Consider the following 19,985-nt stretch of genomic DNA (forward strand, 5'->3'; position numbering starts at 1 on the left):
CTATAAATTAATAAATTAGCTCTTAGTCTCTATTTAAATGAAATACTTATGAATTTGAAAAATTATCCGTTTCTTTGAGTCACAGATCAGTTAAGCGTCCATTTTGAAAACGATTTCTCTCTTTGTTTTCTTTTTCTTTTCTTCTTCTTAATCCAAGTGATTATAAACAAAATGTCAATGATTCTCTCAGTCTCCTCATTTTCCCTAGACTCCAACTGCTTGAACACAAGTGCCAAGTCTTGCAACTCTGCACTCTATCACTGAGATATTTAAAGGTATAATTAGAACGCAGTTTCGAAATTGGTCCTTAATATGCAGATACATAATGAGGTCAAGCGTATTTGAGCTGTCAAAAATTCAATTTGAAGAGAGGTGAGAACATTTTTTGTAGATGGACTTTCCGCTGTTGGGACAGGAAAATTAAATATGGATACAAAAAAAAAAAAAAAAAAAACACCTGGATTTGAAACAAAAACAATATTTTTTTTTAGGATTTAATGAAGAGTGCAAAAACACAAGATTTTTTTTCCTTGCACGAGAAGTTCCGAGAAGAAAATGCGATAAATATCTTGAATATATCCTCAAAATTGATACTCAACGTTTAAGATAGAAAGTTAATTTTTTGTCATTAATATATGTTTCTCTCTTATAAGCATTATAAATCCTTAACCTTTGGGGAAACAAAAAAGAATAGTTTAGATAATACGATCGCCAAACCTCGGCTATTAATGATTGCAGAGATAAAATTGAGAATAAATTATTTTGGCTATAAATCGTCGTTCGATTTACATCTCTTATTTCTACTTTGAAAAAGAAGAAGAAAGAGAAAAGAAAAAGAAAAAAAGAAAAAGAAAAAAGAAAGAAAGAAAAAAAAGGAATGACAAGATAAGTATTATTGCGAGAGAAAAAACGCTCGATTATGGCGAATGGTATTTCAATGTTTCCTCCTGTCCAATCAATATGTCGCAAGGTACTCATGACACGCTCTTAAGGACGTTCATGGGCAAAAGATCCCGTCGTCAGATTTTTTATTTTATGCTGCACTATGAAAGTACATCATACTAAAAGTAAAGTAGGTAAGTAAGAAATGGGGTCCCGACTTCGTTTAGCCGTCAGAATGCGTGCACGTTCACCCTTTTTACGGTAAAAACGCGCGAACGACGTGTAAAACATGTAAAGCAAGAGAATATAAACTAAGTTCATATTCTCTTGTGGAAAGCTATTAAAAATAAATCATATTTTAATGAAAAAATAAATTGATCGTCCCACTTTTCACAGAAGATTAGAAAATATACAGATAACTAGTTACCATTTGAAATTTGTGTTAAAAATTAGAAACCTAAAATGTTGTTCGCTATGTAAAAGTGGACTTGAAGCCTTGGCGATGAGTGAAATCCTATTCCAATTATGCACAAAATATGTAATTTCTATTGGTTTTTCAACCATTCCCAAGAGAATCAAATAACAAAAGACATGTTGCCATGTTGGCCATGTTGGAGGATATAACAAAAGAATTTATTGACAATTCTTTCGTTAAAGTCCTCCAACATGGCCGACGTGAAAACCATCAATTTGATCCCATCGTAAGATTTTTTAAATGTTTCCTCTAAAGTTAGGCATTACGAAGTAATTTCAGAAAAAGAACTAAATAAAAAAGGGGATGCCCGACTTCGTTTTAGAGCTATAAGAAATTAAAGACGTTTTTATGATATTTTGCTTATCAAAACATTGGAATGACGTCATCACGATGAGCGCGCGTTCACTAAATTCAAGCGTAGAAAGGATGCGCGCGAACAATGCCCATAAACGTCCTTAAGATAAGCTATTTAAATACATCTTAAATACTGCTCTAAGCATCTCCAAGTACTTTCGACTTATATTCCCTCCATCATGAACTGAGAATAAATTTCTGAGAAGATATTTCTTCAAAAATTAGTTCCCGAACTGAATTGACTGTTAGTTCGAATTTTGCTTTGAACTGAGATCTGCAAAATGTTTCAAAATGTTTCAATAAAGTCGTCAAGTATTCGTAGTTTCATAAATATATCAGATCCACGTACACTATGCTCAGATGTCGGTCGCCAGTCTATACGCGGGAAAGATTTTCCCTTCTAACACTAGTACCGGTATAGTGTTTTTTTTTTTTTGCGAAAAGATCCGTAAAGAGAGACTGTATCGATAAAACACTTGAATTTCAGTACGTGCCCACGCTAATCATTGCAAATACTTCCCTTATCTAACTAATGTCATTCAAAACCTGGTCTCTTCCGAAAAATGAATGAATAAATGGTTCTCGGATGCCTTGGGGTTTATGCATACAAATTATATTATAAGACTGAGTAATATTTCAAAAACCTAGTAACATTGTACTCACTTCAGGGAATAATTAAGTGGATGGAGAAAAAAAATGACAATTTTTTTTTGTTATAATTTGAAGTTCTAATTTAGCAAGGTTGATCTCATTTGCTCTGGGAACTTTTCACCCGATAGCAGGATATTCTATTTTTGATTACAAAATATTTATATTTTTTAGGATTTCAATTTTGATTTGGCTGAAGGCTAAATGAGCAGATTCACGCAATTGTTTGTGGTTTTCACTATGGACTACGTGCTCTGGAAATTAAGGATTTTCTCAGACTCACTTAACGGCTATTATCGAAGCCGCCCATCTAAACAAAGAGCTTACCAGTAGAAGTTATTATATTCTTGATTTAAGCTCTTTGTACTTCGTTTTAAGTGTTCGTAGTGATGGTCTTAGGATAAAGCCATGCAAAAGCTCTTATAAAAAGGAGACGAAAAGACTAGTGATCTCCAAGAATTCGTTAAGTGTTTACGAGAAAAAAAAAAAAAACACTAAAAAAAACATTACTGATATATCTAAACATTTTATACAGAGCATGTATTTCAAAAGGATAATGATGAAGAGTTATCAATGGATAAGCGAAGAATAGCTGACGTCACAAAAGTTATGACGTCATAATGGTAGGAAATGATAAGAAGAGAAGAGAAGAGAAGAGAAGAGAAGAGAAGAGAAGGAGAAGGAAGGGAAGGGAAGGGAAGGAAGGGAGAGTGAAGAGGAGAGAGAGGGGAATAGGAGAGCAATGAGTAAAGGGCGATCCTCTCTCACGAGCTCTGCCTCGGTCCCTCTCCCGCCTCGTTCATCTCTCGCCCTCCTGCTTCTTTTCTCTCTTCCGCCCCTCTCTCTCCTTCTCTTCACTCTTCTTTCCGGCTCCCGCCACTCGCTCTCATAGGCGCCACCTTCGACGCTGCTCCTCCAACTCCTCTGTCCCGTTCTCCTCTCGCCCCCCCCCGCAGCCCCTCCGCCCCCTCTCTCTCCCTCTCTCCCTGAAGAGCCTCCCGAAGAGGACTAGTCGTACCGGAAGAAGGAAGGAGAAAAGACAGGAAGAAAGAAAAGATCTTGACCAAATAAAAAAACCCTGTTTTTTGAATATTTTCAATTTGTTCGCTTTTAAATGAAGCAAACGTCACAAGAAAAAAATAAAAATAGAAAACAAAAAGGAAAGGAAGGAAGAAATAAATGAAAAAGGAAAACCAATGAACACAGGAAACGATAATAGTCTCCTGTAAGCTTATATATCTCCCCATGGAACATGATAACAACATCGATCAAAATCTCCAGCGAAAAAAATTCTAAAAATAAAACCACCTTTTTCTAAATTTAAATGTTATGGTTTTTTTCAACGGCTGCCCTTATTATCAATGTTATAATGAAATTTATAGAATTGAACAATAAAGCTTCATTTTGCAGGTGCTATAGAATGAAATCTATATAAAACATATTTAAGGCTCCATAAATAATAGTTGGTTATCAATTATTGATGTTTAACGTCAAAACTGGCATCCGATGAACATGGCAGAAAGTGCGCCAAATAAATGATGACGGGTGCATGCTCACTAGTGTGTGAGTGAGGTTTTTCTTTCTTTCTTTTTCTTCCTTTTCTTGGTTTTGTTTTTAGTTTAAAGATGACGACAAAAAATAATTATGAGAAATCAAGCGAGGCTAGTAAATATGTTGGAAAAGAACGTACAGGAAGAGAAGAGTTTAGGAGGAAGCAAATGAGGGAGATTAAGGAAAGAGAGAAACGAGAACGAGAAAACTTGAACAACAACGGGAAGAAAAAAAAGTTAAAAAAGAAAGATAAAATAGAAAAGTAAAAACAAAAAGGACATAGACAAGAAAGCGGGAAAAAACGCAGCTAATTGGAAAGAAAAGCCAAATATCTTCAGAAGAAAAATTTGGGAATTATAAACTAAACAATTGAGGAAAAAAAGTGGCTATGGAAAAACCAAGCATTTATAAGAAAAATGAAAAACAGAAAGGAAAGTAGCAGCTGGATGGATTGAAGATAAAAGTTAAAATAATGAGGACATTGGGATAAAATGTCAACAGAAATGAAAATAAGTAGAATTAAAGAAAATAAAAGCAGAAAAGCGTGGAGCATGTCACGTTGACACCAGTATTTGGTATCTGTGGTGTTTGGTTTAGTTAGCCTGCGTTCAGCCGGTTTAATTTCTATCGCAATAACCGTCTGAGAAACAGCGCCAGAATCCTTGTTTCCCGTGACCCTTTCGAGAGAAATTATACCGGCTGAGCTCAGCCTTGGTTTAGTGGGCGAACATGATCTAATTAATCCTTTCATTTCCCGGCATTAAGAACGAACTACGAGTATCGCCTGCGCATTTTACCGACTTCTCAAATGTCATCCGGTTAACCATGCTTTGTGGTTAAGATACTAAGGTTAACAGATTGTGACAATACACCTAACCGCAACCTCCATGCTACTCGAGGCACTGCACGCAAACGCCCTCAATGGAGCTCAATTATTTATCAAACATAAAAAATAAACAAAAAACAAAAGAAAAAAAACAACTTTTCATTAACAACGCAATTAGAATTTACTTCCAAATTAGACGCACGCACCCCTGGACATGAATTGCGATATTTTGCCTCAATGGACCTCAATTATTCATCAAACATTAAAAACAAAAAAACAAAAACCAAACAAAAAAATTAACGCAATTCAATTTACTTTCAAATTAGACGTTCGTACCCCTGGAAATAAATCGCGGTTTTTTGATAAATAATTTGCATGTAAACGCCCTCAATGGACCTCAATTATTTATCAAACATTAAAAAATAAATAAATAAATAAATAAATAAAATAAAAATAAAAATAAAAATAAAAAACTTTCATTAACAACGCAATTACAATTTACTTCCAAATTAGACGCACGCACCCCTGGACATGAATTGCGATATTTTGATGAATAATCTGATGACCATAATTTTGGCCAACCACCGGTTTTCTGCCATTGTTCACACCCACTTGTTATTGTTATGATATATACTTTGGTAATAATAGTTGTTTTTCCAATTTTCGGCTTTTTTTCATTTAGGTTCTCAAGCCCAAAGCACACGAAGCCCTAATAAACTCTTCATGTTCGCGCTCTGCTCTTATTTAGGCATGTTTGCGTCATACGTACTACGTAAATTGTTTGCTGGCGAGTCATTATAATAAAGTTCGTTCTGTTTTGGTCCCCAGTGACTTCCGAAGCATCTTTCCAACACAGGATGGCATTCTGTGCACGCGAATCGATTTAGAAAATTGGTCTATCACACGTCGCTCTTTTTGTAGGAGGACAATGAGAACGACGGAAATAGAAACGACCGTTACCATGACAAAGCTTGTATTTTAAAGCTTGTCTTTTTTATTTCATATACAGCAATTTTCTTATACCACTCACGGTTATTTTCAATTTTGTGCACTGCGCATGCGTGATACCAAGTATAATCTTGCACCAGTCTGCGCACATCTAGTCCTCTTTGCTAAGAATGGCTACAAAAGAAACTAGCGCACATTCTGCTCAGCATTTAGTTTGCTCGAAAAAAATGCGATTGGATATTTTGTTTACGTCACCATATTCCTTAGTTTTTTATACGCGATGCATTTTTTGAGTTTGCGCTCATCGAGATCAGCACTGATTGAAAAAATAATGCGAGACTGGTCTGAAATTTTATTCACGTGACATATCCCTAACGTTTTAATGTCTGGTGCTTTTTTGAGCCTGCGGTCATCATGGTCAGCACCGTTTCTTGAAAGTAAGGCGAAACTGAAAGTCATTCTGATCACGTGACTATATTTCCAATACCGATGCTTTCTTTTTCGAGTTCTCCTTCGGAGAAAAAGAACCTTTCAGGGCGCGAGTGAAAGCGCTTTATCGCATAACATGTTTCGCAACGATGGTATAAGAAATTTCAGTTTTTATTCTCCGTACTTTTGATCCTACGATACTGTCATTCCTTCTCATCCTTATGTTCAAGACTGCGCTCCCTTCAAGAGTATCCCTGATTCAATGGGAACCTCATGCGAAAATGCGCGCGAAGGGAAGAGATGAGGTGCAGGAGATGATGGACATGAAATTGTTCGTTGAAATCGGTGTCTTTTCATTCTTAGTCTAGGAACATTATATTAGAAATCGGTAGACAAAGAACGTTCTTGATCTGAAAAAACAACCTATAAGTGAGTTACTTTTGTCGTATACCATTACAGGTTTCTGTAAGAATGTTCCCCTTACATCATCTTTCTTGTCCAGGAACTCAGGGTGTCCCATGAACCCTTGCGGCAGTTATACTTGTCTGTTTTAAATACTGTTATTAGTTTTCGTCATCTAGTTCTGCGTCATAGGGACTACTGTACAGTGATTGAAACCCTAAAATTGTCTGATCCTCCATGATCTTCCTGATCGACAGTAACACACTGGTAGTCACAGCCAGACCAAAAGAAAACAAAAACAAACAAAACAAGATAAACAAGCTTATCCTAAACGAGGATTTTTCAAGATTTTCTGGGTTTATATTCGGATGTATTGGAACGTAGTCCCCAAAGCCAATAGTGGTCAGGCTTATGAAAGCAAAGTAGAATCCCTCCAAGAACGTCCAGTTTTCGCTGAACATACCAACAGTGGCAACGAAAGCCATCACGAAGAAGCTAAGAACGATGGCAACGAGTAAGCAGAGAAAATTAAATCCTTTGCTCTTTGGATCGAAGCAGGGGTTTGATAAACCTTCAAGAGACGAAGAAATCTTTTCAACGATTTTCTTGCCTAGTGACGTCAGCATCAACCACGTGATTGGAATACCAAATAAGGCATATGCCATGCAGAACAAACGACCGCCAAGCGTTGTAGGTGCAAAGTGGCCATAACCTGATAGGATAAAATACAGAAATCACACGATTAAATTTAAGTTGCGAGTAAAAGTTGTGCGCATGGGTGCGGGCATTTCATGGAATTAGACATGAAAAAATATATAAAAGGGTTCTGATATATAAAGAAAAAAGATTAAAAAGGAATTTGCCCAAGTTTCAAGTATGGCGTTTGTATTTACTTTTGGCCATTGATTAATAAATTTAGGACCATACCTCCAGACATAGTACTGAAGCGCAATATGGCAGCGCGAAGCATTTACGGCTATGACGGAGATTTCTGCCCCAACACCTATACTGATCACAATGATTGATATAGGTAGGTATCCATGCTCAATTCTTTCCATGTGGGATGCGTTTCGAAAAACATGCCGTGAAGTTTATTTAAACAAAAATTGGGTTGAACGTTCATTGAAATTATAGGAAACCATAAAGAATAAAGGCCGGTTTAGACGTTACGATTTTCGCCTACAACTATCATATACAAGAAGCTCGCGTCTGTCGAAGGCGAGTTGTAGGCTTGATTTACAATCTACGACTAGAGTTGTAGGATGGCGCGAGCGTTATGTATACGATAATTGTAGGCGATATGTGGACGATGCTCCAAGTGCGCATGTCTAAGGGTTATCAGCAAAGAAAACACTAAATGACGTCTTCTGTTCAGAGAGTTGCAGTTGCTTCATATTTAACAACTTCAGAGTTCTTTTAAAACGTGTTCTTGTGTATTAATCAAAGGTTTCAGGAACATTCATCAATTAGTTTTTTTGCGATAAGCTGGGGGCGCTCAAAACTGAAAAAGCGAGAAAAAGAACACTAAAAAGTTCGTTGCGGAAAAAAATTATCTAGCAGCGAACTTAATTTTTGGCATTTTGTACACAATTGCAATTAAACTTAGATATTTTTACGACGGTGCGAATTGAATGTCGGTGACGAAATTGTGTGTTGAGGCATGCGCATACGTTCTTCTCTCTTTTCGTGCGATAAGCACAATAACTTTGGCTTCAACAGACGAACAGAAATCCGGGGGCTTGTGGTTTCTGCGTTGTACGAAAAAAAGAATGCCAACCGTCTAAGCTTGCGGAGGACAAACGAGGGGGTTTTAATGGTGTGTGGGGGAGGATAATGGTGATATGACAGCGCTCCTCAATTACACGCGCGAAATCGTACAATTTGCCGTCGCGACAAAGTAGGTTTTGGTATGCGTCAATCAAGGCTTTTTTACATCATTCCCATAGGCACATGCCCTTAAAAGCTTTGTATTTCCCGGCAATGTCATGGAAAAAATTTGGTTGACGTCCACCAAGGCCTTATTTTGTCGCGATAGGAATTTTACGATTTTGCGCGTGATTGTGAAGCGCAGTAAGCCGCGTAGTCGGTAAATTTCATATCTAAGGTTAGAACAGTCGTATTCAAAAAACTTTACTTTCATGGGCGCACGTTCCTTTCCCCAGGGAGCCCACTTTAAGCCCATATTTCCTTGCAGATGATACGTCACTCAATGGACAGCGAAATACACCATAAGGCGTTTCATATTATGCAACCTTAATCAAATTACGCCGCAACGCTTGAACTTGAACAAGTCAATCAGATTATCAAACAATATTTCAGTAACCTTAAAACATTCTTCTACATTTATGGATGTTTTCAGTGAAGCATGGTTTTACATTTACTAAATACAGCGAGACTGTGGTGAAGTCCAGACTGTTTGTCGGTACAAGTAACTAGAACAGGACTTATCATGAGCCCAATTTCACCGTGCGTGACAATCTGCCCCTATGCGAATGTGTACATTCAACTGATCACGTCTGAAGAAGGAGCTGCGCTCCGAAAACATTTACATTTACTTTACTTTACGTTTAACATTTTACTAGCTTATAAAGAGAAAATAGATAATATTTCTACAACATGTACAAGTAACTGTTCATCGTGTATGAATCGAATACACGATATTTCACGTATGTTGTACATCGCTCACGAGAGACGTCGGTGGACCAGCTTTACTAGCGGTTTATCTATATCTCTCCTAAATTTACTAAATTAAACTCGGTTTTTGGCTTATAATAGTAAGTAAAGCCACCCAGACGCCAGTAAAAACCGGACGTCAACATCTGTCATCTGGATTCCAGTATTGCGCTCAATACGGAATTTTTGGGGGGAGGGGAGGGAAGGGAGTATTTGTCAATAGAGAGTTTTAGATTGACTTTTTTTCTCCCCGCAAACGGCTAACGTGGACCACGTTTTCATAGTTTTCTATTTACTATTTACAAACCTTCTACCCAAGCGCAAATACTCTTTTGTTTTTCTACTACTTGGACTTTTTTGCGATTCTCTTTCAGTCATTTAAAAGAATTTTTTACTGGTCAACTGACGTTTCACGTTTGCCGTGAACGTAAATCTAAAACTCTCTATTAAATCCTTTCAGGTTTATGGTAGTGTTTCCTATCTTAGACCACGTGTTATTCCCTAGAGTATCGTTTCTTTGTCTGATGGTTGTGCATGAGAAGATAAATGAATATGGATACTATTCAAACAAAATATTTTTCTGGGAATGACTCAGTTTTCGGTAAAATTTTTCTAATCGGACAAGGTAAAGACAATGGTCTACAATACGGACCCATTCTATCAATTTAGGTAGTGGGTGCCAGTTAACACCACGACCCCCTCACAGACCTGTTGAAGATTTCAATAAAAGAGCATGGGTGTACCTAAAGTAACAACCCTAGTACAATTACTATTTATTGCCTAGTCTGGGTAAGAAGACCACATACTATATCAATTCTGTATTGTATGTGATCTTTTTATAAAGCAGTTGTGGACATATTTTGCTACTGCAACTGCTAACAATTTGGGCGGACTCATAAATAGCAGAAACAGCTCGTTCTCATTTAACAATAGAGAATCATTGTTTATGTTATTTATGTCCTTGAAGAGTTCTTCCCTTAGATTTGAATATAATGTACAGTGAAGAAGGAAGTGCCTCTCATCTACACTATCTGGGCAATGGAAGCATCTCCTTTCTTCTGTTTTTTTATACTCCCTTGAATGTCTTCCCTTTTCGATTTCAAAGTCGTGATTACTAATTCTCAATTTGGTTAATGCGTTAAATATAATCTTCAGTGCCCACCTCTCAAAGTTTTTTGCAGCCCCCCCCCCCCCCCCCCCCCAAAGATTTTTAGCTTCCGCCGCCCCTGAAATTACCTTACAAAGTGCGGGAAAGAAAGTTTTGTGGGCCATGACGGGATAGTCAGAGCATCAAAAAAGACAGTAAGCTTTTGAAGAAATGGATAAAATATATTTTACATAAAGGACTGAAAAATATTTCTCGTTTTCAATGCGTTTTGATTGAAAAAATAAAATAAATGAATAAATTAAAGAAATTAAATAAGAATTAGATAAAAATAAAAAAATAAAAAATTAAACATAAATAATAAAAACATAAAAAATAAAATAGACATTCAAGCTCGACAAAATGAAATCGAATCTGACAGAAAAGATTTGCTTTCCACGTGGACAAAAGCATTTGTTGATTTTAAGTCACTCAATTCGGACACATTTCCTATCTGGCTAGATGTTTTCAAATCTCTCCGCATTAACTTACTCACTTATTACAACAGTGGGCATATTTTTGGGTAGAATTGTGATCAAAAACGCTTCATGCTATATGAGAATCTCGCGACCGACGGACTAGCGGTAAGTTTAAAATTATGCTAAATGAAAATTGAATAAACACTCTTTAATGAATTTTTCAATAAAATAATTAATAACAATCTGATCTGATTTTGTTCAAAATATTTCAGCAAAGAAAAAAAATATTAAAAGACATCAGCTGAAGGCGTATAAAACACTCTCTGTTTCAAATCCACAAATGTTTTAAAACAAAGTTTTGAACCTTTTTTATATAAGTACATATACTCTTTTGTCTAAGTCTTTTCAGCATTTATTACTTATTTCGTTTGCCGTTCTGTTCGAAGCGTGCCTGGTCAGTCGGCCGTCACCAACTGTTATGCTAAGGAGATACCAGCTCTGAGTCCTGTGGTAAAAAAAAAACTCCCCTTCTAAAGATTGATGCCAACGGAGGCAATAAAAAACGTCAATCCATTGTGGTAATAGCACGGTATAATGAAAAGAAATAACCGATAAATACACTGCATTTAATTTTTGTGTGTGATTTAAATCGGGAAACGCCAGTTATTAAAGTTAACATTTTATTGGCTTTTGTTGTTTTTTCTCTCAGAAAAAATTCGAAATGATTCCTAGCTTAAAAAAATAAAATATTTTTGATTTTCCAGTAATTTAGTCTTTTTTCTGGCACTACACATTAATCAGTCTGGTCTTGAAGTCTAAAACTATGAAAATGGAAAGCAGTTTTCATCAAGATTAACTCCGGTATCGTCAGAAGTTGGATAGTATTTTAAAAGTCTGAGACTTCGTATCACTTTCTTAATCATGATAGTGATAATTCATTTATCCAGACGCGATAAGACGTAGGGTAAGAGAGAGAGCCGAGAGAGTAACTAAATACGATGACTTTTACTCACCAATTGTTGTGATGACGGTGCCTGAGAAGAACAGAGAGCCCGTGTAACTCCATTTCTCAATCCAGCTGTTCATGAATCCAAAACTTGCCGCTCTTTCGATGACTTGTACAAATTTTTTCATCTCCTCAGCACTGATGTTAAATCTAAGTCTCATGAGTTCAATATCCCTTTGTGCGTCTCTTCGTTCTTTCACCTCGTTGTCAGACTCCAGAGCTCGAAATACAACCATCCCTACCGCTAAATAACAAATGAAAAAGAAGCTACGAACAAGAAGGCGTTGGGTCTCAGATTTGATCAGCGCGGGAGCCATGGCCTGGCTTAACTAAAGAAACAGGTTGAAACTAGAAACAGTGACCAGTGCCTTTCTCTAAATGAATAACAACATCACATAACCAAAGGCTTTTACTATCTACATCTTATTATGTACCTACATTGGGTATCAATCATATCTGTCTCCTAGTAACCGCTAATTACGAGTAAGAGCACGAAGATTAAGCTTTGATTATCCAATGATACGGAGCCCTGTGGGCGAGAAATTATTCTCGTCTTTCACCATACCACGCCGGTAAGAGAAGATCATAGTCCACAAGAGCACTTATAAAAACCACAGGACACCAGGAATAATGGATCTAATAGTTGAGATCTATAGTCTTGGAAACCCATTCAGACTATCTAATTTATGATACTTATTATTTCCTGCAGTCATAGTTGTCCCGTATTAAAGGCACAAATGGTGTGTCGTTAAGGTTTTGAACTCAACTTAACACAGGATCGACTGGATCATTTATCTCTGAGCGCGGCAAGATGGGACGAAAAAAAAAAAAAAAAAGAGAGAGAGAGAAAATCTCAGCCACTAATGAAAGAGTCAATTGCTGTTGCGTGAGTTATGGTTTCCACGCACGTCATGATACAAATGGGGCGGATTTACACCCTAATCATATTTAGCAGTACACCTTGAACTGATAGACAAAACAACCAACTTTAAATCCCCCTCAAATATTTATTCCCAGTCGTGCGCGCGCTTTAGTTTATATATATCAAAACATGACCCAAATCTCGGAATCAAGGAAAAAAACCCGATCGAGAAAAATACATAATTCAACTCAACATTTCTGTCTACTGCGTGCTTACTTTCGCCTTCTCTATACATAACTCAAAATTATGACCGAAAAAATGGAAATAACTCAAAATTATATTATTTCCAACTGAAAAACAGCGAAAATAATAGAATTGAATCAGTCATTCGTTCGTTCTCTTTATTAGTCATTGTCGGCTTTGTTCACTTTTTAAGAAGTGAGTTTTTGAATAAAACACCATGTTGGTGTGAGGGAACAAAGATTGCGAGATAGTCTATTCTATTCATTTCTGTTCGCCGTACGTAGCTGTAAAATGGGCGATGACTTCATATGGGTAATGGTTATAGTAATGAATGCAACTGACGGATATATATATATAAAAACTTAACGCTAAAGAAATATAAAATGGTTAAGAATTATCTTCACTTAGATTAAAATTGATTTGACATTAAATGTTATTTTAGGAGGTTTTAATTTCAAATTAATAATTTGAATTACAAGGTTGTTTAGAAAAATAGAAGTGGACGGAATCTTCATTAGAGAGTTTTAGATTTACGTTCACGGCAAACGTGAAACGTCAGTTGACCAGTAAAAAATTCTTTTAAATGACTGAAAAAGAATCGCAAAAAAGTCCAAGTAGTAGAAAAACAAAAGAGTATTTGCGCTTGGTGAGAAGGTTTGTAAAAGGTAAAGTAAAATACAGGAAAACTATATTAAAACGTGGTCACGTTTGCCGTTTGCGGGGGAAAAAAAAAGTCAATCTAAAACTCTCTATTGCTACGGTTCACCAAATTGTTTATGATTTTTAGGCATTTCGACGCTTAGTCGCAAGTAGACCTTTTAAAGAGGTTCACGTCAGAAAGAAGAGGAAAGAAAGAGAAAGAGGAAGAGAGAGAAAGACACCAAATAAGCAGCCTGAAGCGGTGGGAACTAGAAAGCTTTTTCACCTTTGTTATGAAAATTATAATTCTTTGTGCTCTCAATAATTCAAAGTAAACTAATCGCCATTGAAAATATGTCTTTTTAGGTAAAAATACGAAAACGAATAAATGAATACGTTACCACGTGGTAATGTTAAAAGTAACACGTATTATTGTGTGAAAACTCATTCTACGATAATCACCTTAATTTTGTACAATGATGATATCCTGATCTTGAATTTACTTCCTTACCTAATTATAGCGAGCGTTGTTTCCTGTCACATCAGTCAGTGTCTGATAGAGTATGACTCCAAGCGCGTCTTTTGCTGTGACAGTGACAAAAGGTGGAAAGGATGGAAAAAGATAGGGAGGGAGGAAAAGAAAAACCTGAGAAAGGAAGGAAGAAAGAAAGAAAGAAAGAAAGAAAGAACGAAAGAACGAAAAAAAAAAACGAACGAACGAACGAAATGAATTAAGGAAGGAAAGAAGGAAGGAAGGATATCCAATTTTCTTTCACGACTTCTCAGTGGGAAAGTCCCTCTCCTTTTAGTTATCTATAATTCAGAATGAGAAAAAAAAAAGTACTATTCTTAGCTTAGATTCCTGGAAAAACATGTTGAACCACACTTGTACATGTTCGCCAAGACTGAATCTCCTCTGTATGAATAAGGCCTGACAAGATAAATAAAATTTATATTCTTATACAGAAGATGTTTTGTCTAGACCCTTTCCGTCTATGAAATAGCCGCCTTGATTTAGTCTCAAAAAAAGAAAAAAAGAAATTCAAACGAATAATAAAATAATGTAGCACCAACGATAATTTTTTGCATTTGCAACACGAACGATATTTCGTTTACTATCCGCAAACTTTTTCAAGTCCTTAGGCATAAAGTACATTTACAGCCCGTTAATAGCACTTATGCTGTCCTCGCCACTTGTTCAAATTCCTTAAGCTGTTGTGATGTGTCGTAAGGGACCATTAGTTAAAGTATGACGAAAATTGGAGTGGAAAAAAAAACAAAACACACACACAGGGAAACAAAAGTGGTGATAAAAATAATGGTTGTGTTTTTAAAGAGGGATTAGCTATGATTACTTCTAATGATTCGGTCAAAATCACTTGGAGTAAAAGACCCTTGAATTAAGTAGCAATGACATGGTTTCTGCATGGTATTTGACATTGACATGGCTTCTTGACTGCTTCTGTGCATCTCATTATGAAATGGCTTCTCGGCTGTTTTTCCCTGCTAGCAGAGCCTATTTTCCTTAGTGGTTGAGAGAGAAAAATAGACTCTGCCGATGTAGGACATTATTTCTGTCGCGCATGCGTGGCGTAACTTAGCAACGCTGTCATGATTTTGACAGCCGCTCTCGTCAAACAATGTTTGGCGCCACGGTGTCTTACATTTGCTCATGCGCACTACATGTAATCGGTTGAAAACCGGTTTTAAAACTTGTTTTGTTCGTCCACAATCGTGGACGGCGGTGTATCAAAGGAAACGCTCTACATCGGCAGAGTCTCCTTCCTCCCCGCCTGAAAGAAGGGAGAGAAAGAGAAGAGAGACTCTGCTAGCAGGGAACGGCTGTTTCTGCATGCGCATCTTATTCATAAAGACGCCTCATGGCGCACCACTTCAACACTGTAATGGCTTCTCGGCTGTTTCTGCGCATCTCATCCGTAAAGAGGCCTCATATTTGCTGGAACTACTACAGCACTAACATGTGATGGACACACTAATGTGACATAGGTTTTACTGTGGAAAGCGCGTCACACTCCAGCATTGAAATGGCTTCTCGGCTGTTTCTGCACATTTTATTCATCCTTTCCACTCTAGTCAATTGCTTTCAAATTTCAGTTCTACAGCGAGTGCGTCATACAAGGAAATAAAAAGAGGAGGTCGAAAAAAGGCCCCCAAAGAACTCGAGCAACATGATAAAATTAAAAAAAGAAATTACGAGGTGTCGTAGGATTTCCCCCCCCCCCCCCGAGTTCTCTAGTTTTTCTCCCTCCGCAAAACTAACCAAGGAAATTCTAAAAAAAAATAATAAAAAAATCCATTGATAAAACCTTCCTTTCCGATCCTACCAGTACTTAGATCAGCTTCCAAGCTTCCCTAAAATTGATATGATATGTGATACCAACGATAAAACAGTTCTAGTTTTTCAATTTTATCATTTCCTTTAGGAGACTCGTACTGATAATAAAAAACAAGGTAATAATTATACAAACCTATGATTCATGTTTCATGAAATTATATTACTTACACGTGAGATTTAAAAACAATGGAACATAGATTAAACGGCAAAGCATGAAAAATAACACGCAGGCTAGAAAAATGAGGATTTATGAAAATGTTTTTCTCAGCCTTAGGATCGATCCTGCTGGCGTCCCCCCTCCCCCCCCCCCCCCCAACTTAACGTTTTGTATCGTTCTTCCTTCTTTTTTTCTTGTGACTAATCCAATTACGCTAAAAGCATGCATACATATAACTAATATTTTACATCTTGGGGGTTAAAAGACTTCGTATAATACATATCAAAGCTGACTGAATAAAACATCGCGGTGTCCTGTCTCTTTCGAGATATCTTGTCCAAAACGAAAATAATCCTTATCAAAAGTTTGTACTTTTGAAATAAAAGTCACAATGATATCTCGAAACCTTATTCAAGATCACATTTTTGAGCACTGATGTCAGAGATATATCTTGACATCTGGCTCTCATAGTATTGGTAAATTATTATGTTCGCAATATGGATGATGTTCAAATGTACATTGAAGTCTATTATTTGGAGTGGGATTATAAGTCATAGAAGGTGGTCATTGATTATTAAGTCAGTATTATACATATACACCTTGTAGTTTGAAGTGATTCAGCTTCGAAGTGCCTCCAGTCTTGATCTCATCTCATCTAGATCTTCTTCTTCTCCTTCAGGCTCAGCCACACCTTCTGCACCAGCCTGTAGCAAAAGTTAAAATTTTGTTTTAAAAAGGAAAAGAAAAACGACAAAAAAAAAACAACAAAACAACAACAACCAAACAAACAAACAAACAAACAAACAAACAAAAAAAAAACAAAACAAAACCAAACAAAACAAAACAAAACAAAAAAAAAAAAAAAAAAAAAAAAAAAAACACCAACAAACAAACAAAAGGGAAAGACCCATCTTCCCAGGAGTAGTGCAGAAGTGTTGACTCGGCCACTTAATCGTTATACCAGAGAAACCACCCACCCTTACCCCATGGGATCTGCAGTATGTAGTAATCATCTTACCGGTAAAGGACACCCCTACCCCATGGGATCAGTAGTATGTAGTAATCATCTTACCGGTAAAGGATTAGTAACATGTCCTGCCTCTCCAAGAGCACCTATGGTTAAACACAAGCAGGGAAAAAACATGTAAATACAAAATTAATGATGTTGTTTTAATACACTTGCACACACATTAAGAGAATGCACACCCTCCAAAATAGGAAATCAATTATGACCATTTTCTATACATGGCATATTGGTTCACTGGTAATGAAACAGAGTTATTATAAGAAACACCCATAAACGGGTGGATGAATAAATGGGTGCATGAATAAATGGGTGGATGAAGAAATGTGTGCATGATTAAATGAGTAGATGAATAAAATGGGTGGATAAATTTATAAATGAGTGGATAAATAGTTATTCTGGGTTGTTAACCTTCAGTGACTTCAAATAATATTTTCTCAACTTCTGCATCAGCAGCTTCCTCCATATCGTCATCTTCCAAGCCTTCAAAGGTATCTTCTAGCATCTCTTCTATGATACCAGCCTATAAATGCATGAGTGGTAGTTACAATAATATTAAGAGTTTGAAATTTTCATAGGTTAGCATGGTTGGCATATGCTGCTATGGCGTCTGTGGTTCCAAAGGTTTGGGTCACTGGTTCGAGGCCTGTGAACACCATATCAATGCACCCTACCACACACTCTACCAACACCCTACTGATAATGTACCAATACTCTACCATCTCCCTATAGTACCAATGCCCTACTGATAATGTATCAATGCTAAACTGCAATGCAACTTAACCAACAATCATTTGATTTTGGGGATGACATAATTTCTTTATAATAACTATTGGAAACTTAAATAAATAATACACAGCTTGCCCAGCCCACTAAACTAACCTTCATCATTTCTTTTGATAGTTCCATCATAGTAGCCTGGATTTGTGGAATTTTAATCAAGCTTTGCATCATGCTCATGACTTGTGTACTTTTTTCAAGAGCACCAGCCATTCTAAGGGTTGCTTTAAAAAAACAATAGGATTGCTTTAAAAAATAATAATTAAATGAATTTTTTAAAATACTTTCAGTTGGCTTTTATAGTTATTAAGATATAATAAAAACTATAATTAAGTAAATAACATAATTACATTGATTTTTGAGATTTTGCCTACAGGCCAGTGCTGCACATTAGGACACAGGGTCCCCTACAAGGTACATTGCACCAATTTCAAATCCCCTTAACATCCCTATACCTACTCCACAATCAAACCCTTCAGATACATATTTTAACCATAGTTATATACATAATTGGCTTGCAGGTTTGTCAGCATTTTTAAGACTCAGTCTCATGCCCAGTCATTCCTCATATTTTGTTTTGGATTGTTGTAATTGCTTGTCTAATTTAGTAATAGTTAGTAATAGTGTTAGTAGTTAAGTGATAGTTACCTAGCTGGTTCTTCATGCTCATTTCTACAGAATTCAGCTGTGCCTTAGATGCGTACATCTTATTGATTGCTTTTCTTGAATTAATAATTTCTTTTGCAAGAATCCTGCACACATCTTTATCACCTTTCTTTGCAGCATCTTTGATACTTCTTTTTACTTTAGCTTCTTCGTTTTGTATTGCTGATACATAAATGAACCATTCAAGTGGTATATAAGAATGTGTAATTATAAACCTTTATAGCTTGCAGTGGCAGATCCAGGACTTTAATAGGGGGGGGGGGGGGGGGGGGTTCATTTTTTCAAATCTTGACACAACATGGTTTGTTGACATCTGTATCATTACCAGTCCTGATAAAGAGTTCTCTTTAGGGAATCATGCCTGCACAAACCCTATGTCCTGAACTACACATTGATGAGAAACAGTGCTGTGACATTGATTTTCACATTTATAATTTTACCTCTAAAGGAAAGACATCCAGAGTACCCTAAGGTAAACCAGGGGAGAACACAGTATACAGTTCAGTTGTGCATTGAGCCTGCATAATTAATTTTTCTGTCTAGAGGGTAGACCGCTTGAGTACCCATTGATAAATCCTTATGACAAGGGGGAGAACAACGCAGAAAGCAAACTCATTGGCATAATATATGCAGTTGAGTATATACTATACAAACCTCTTATTTGCCGGTCCAGTACTCTCCCTTCTTTGCGGATAGTACCACACCATTCTCTAACCTAAGGGAATAGAAGTAACACTTTATTATCAGTTACAGTTCACATTACTTTTTGATATCAATATTTTCATAATTGCAAAAAGAAAAAAAAAAAAAAACTATTTTGAGAATTAAATTAAGTTATTATCTTATCCTAGTATATAATCATAACAATTTATAACGTTAATAACGAACCCTAGAATATTCTGCTTTAAAATACAAAAAGGTTTTTCATTTCCTTTTAAAAAAAAATTTTATCAGTACAAAGTTGATGCAGCTAGCAATATTTTGAAATCCACTTATTTCTGCTACAATTTTTTCTAAAAAATACAATTTTTCATACTGTAAATGTATTTTAACTGCACAAGACCGAAAATATTCCACAAAATTCCAGAATGAAAGAATAATTTTTACTTTATAGTATATATAAAAAAAGAGAAACTTCACCAAAACGAAGAAGTTGCAACTTTGGTTTCTCTAATGCAGTTCATGCATCAATAAAATGGCTTAAAATAAAATAAAACATTGTACCTGTTCTTTAGGAGTCTTCTGTGGTGTTTTACCAAACAGTCCCATGACTGATAGACTCAAGAAAAGAGAGAAACGAAGAAAAAATAGCTAAGATTTAAAGCCAACTGTACGAGTTTGCTGAATATCAGGAACGAAAATAAACCTTACGAAAATGACGTCATGGGTTAGTCGATATACCAACGGCGACCGACGGCTAGACTCGGAGAGTAAAATCAGTCGATAATAAATCGACAAAATATTTATTTTTACACCCGAGGTATTATCGATTGAAGAAACA

At 36.3% G+C, this 19,985-nt stretch overlaps 2 protein-coding genes across 3 annotated transcripts; both read right to left on the reverse strand.

Moving 5' to 3' along the window:
* Nucleotides 1-5,687: 5,687 nt before the first annotated feature.
* Nucleotides 5,688-15,741, reverse strand: LOC116292263 (potassium channel subfamily K member 3). Of its 2 annotated transcripts, XM_031699653.2 has the most exons (3): nt 13,964-15,741; nt 11,765-12,001; nt 5,688-7,227 (listed from the first exon to the last, which is right to left on the reverse strand). In XM_031699653.2, exons 2-3 carry the CDS (start codon nt 11,991-11,993, stop codon nt 6,677-6,679), a joined length of 780 nt encoding a protein of 259 aa, XP_031555513.2. In that variant the 5' UTR covers nt 11,994-12,001; nt 13,964-15,741; the 3' UTR covers nt 5,688-6,676. The 2 variants fall into 2 exon arrangements, with proteins under 2 accessions (XP_031555513.2, XP_031555437.2); XM_031699577.2 differs by lacking the exon at nt 13,964-15,741 and having other exon boundaries at nt 11,765-13,273.
* A 239-nt stretch (nt 15,742-15,980) lies between these two features.
* On the reverse strand, nt 15,981-19,843 carry LOC116292600 (charged multivesicular body protein 3). Its single transcript, XM_031699978.2, has 7 exons — nt 19,709-19,843; nt 19,139-19,199; nt 18,467-18,646; nt 17,921-18,042; nt 17,450-17,561; nt 17,087-17,127; nt 15,981-16,718 (listed from the first exon to the last, which is right to left on the reverse strand). Exons 1-7 carry the CDS (start codon nt 19,751-19,753, stop codon nt 16,632-16,634), a joined length of 648 nt encoding a protein of 215 aa, XP_031555838.1. The 5' UTR covers nt 19,754-19,843; the 3' UTR covers nt 15,981-16,631.
* Nucleotides 19,844-19,985: the final 142 nt, after the last annotated feature.

The sequence above is a fragment of the Actinia tenebrosa genome, unplaced genomic scaffold, assembly GCF_029948245.1.
Source record: "Actinia tenebrosa isolate PJP-AT-01 unplaced genomic scaffold, QUT_ActTen_1.0 PGA_scaffold12__29_contigs__length_12842862, whole genome shotgun sequence".
NCBI lineage: Eukaryota > Metazoa > Cnidaria > Anthozoa > Actiniaria > Actiniidae > Actinia > Actinia tenebrosa.

What these genes read in the sequence shown, in the direction of transcription:
- LOC116292600 (XM_031699978.2), bottom strand. Translation starts at nt 19,753, where the DNA reads ATGGGACTGTTTGGTAAAACACCACAGAAGACTCCTAAAGAACAG. An exon ending in TATCAAAAGAAATGATGAAG is followed by an intron (nt 17,562 to 17,920) that starts GTTAGTTTAGTG and finishes ATGCATTTATAG; the next exon opens with GCTGGTATCATAGAAGAGAT. An exon ending in ATTATTTGAAGTCACTGAAG is followed by an intron (nt 17,128 to 17,449) that starts GTTAACAACCCA and finishes GTTTAACCATAG; the next exon opens with GTGCTCTTGGAGAGGCAGGA.
- LOC116292263 (XM_031699577.2), bottom strand. Translation starts at nt 12,074, where the DNA reads ATGGCTCCCGCGCTGATCAAATCTGAGACCCAACGCCTTCTTGTTCGT. An exon ending in CACCGTCATCACAACAATTG is followed by an intron (nt 7,228 to 11,764) that starts GTGAGTAAAAGT and finishes TTATCCTATCAG; the next exon opens with GTTATGGCCACTTTGCACCT.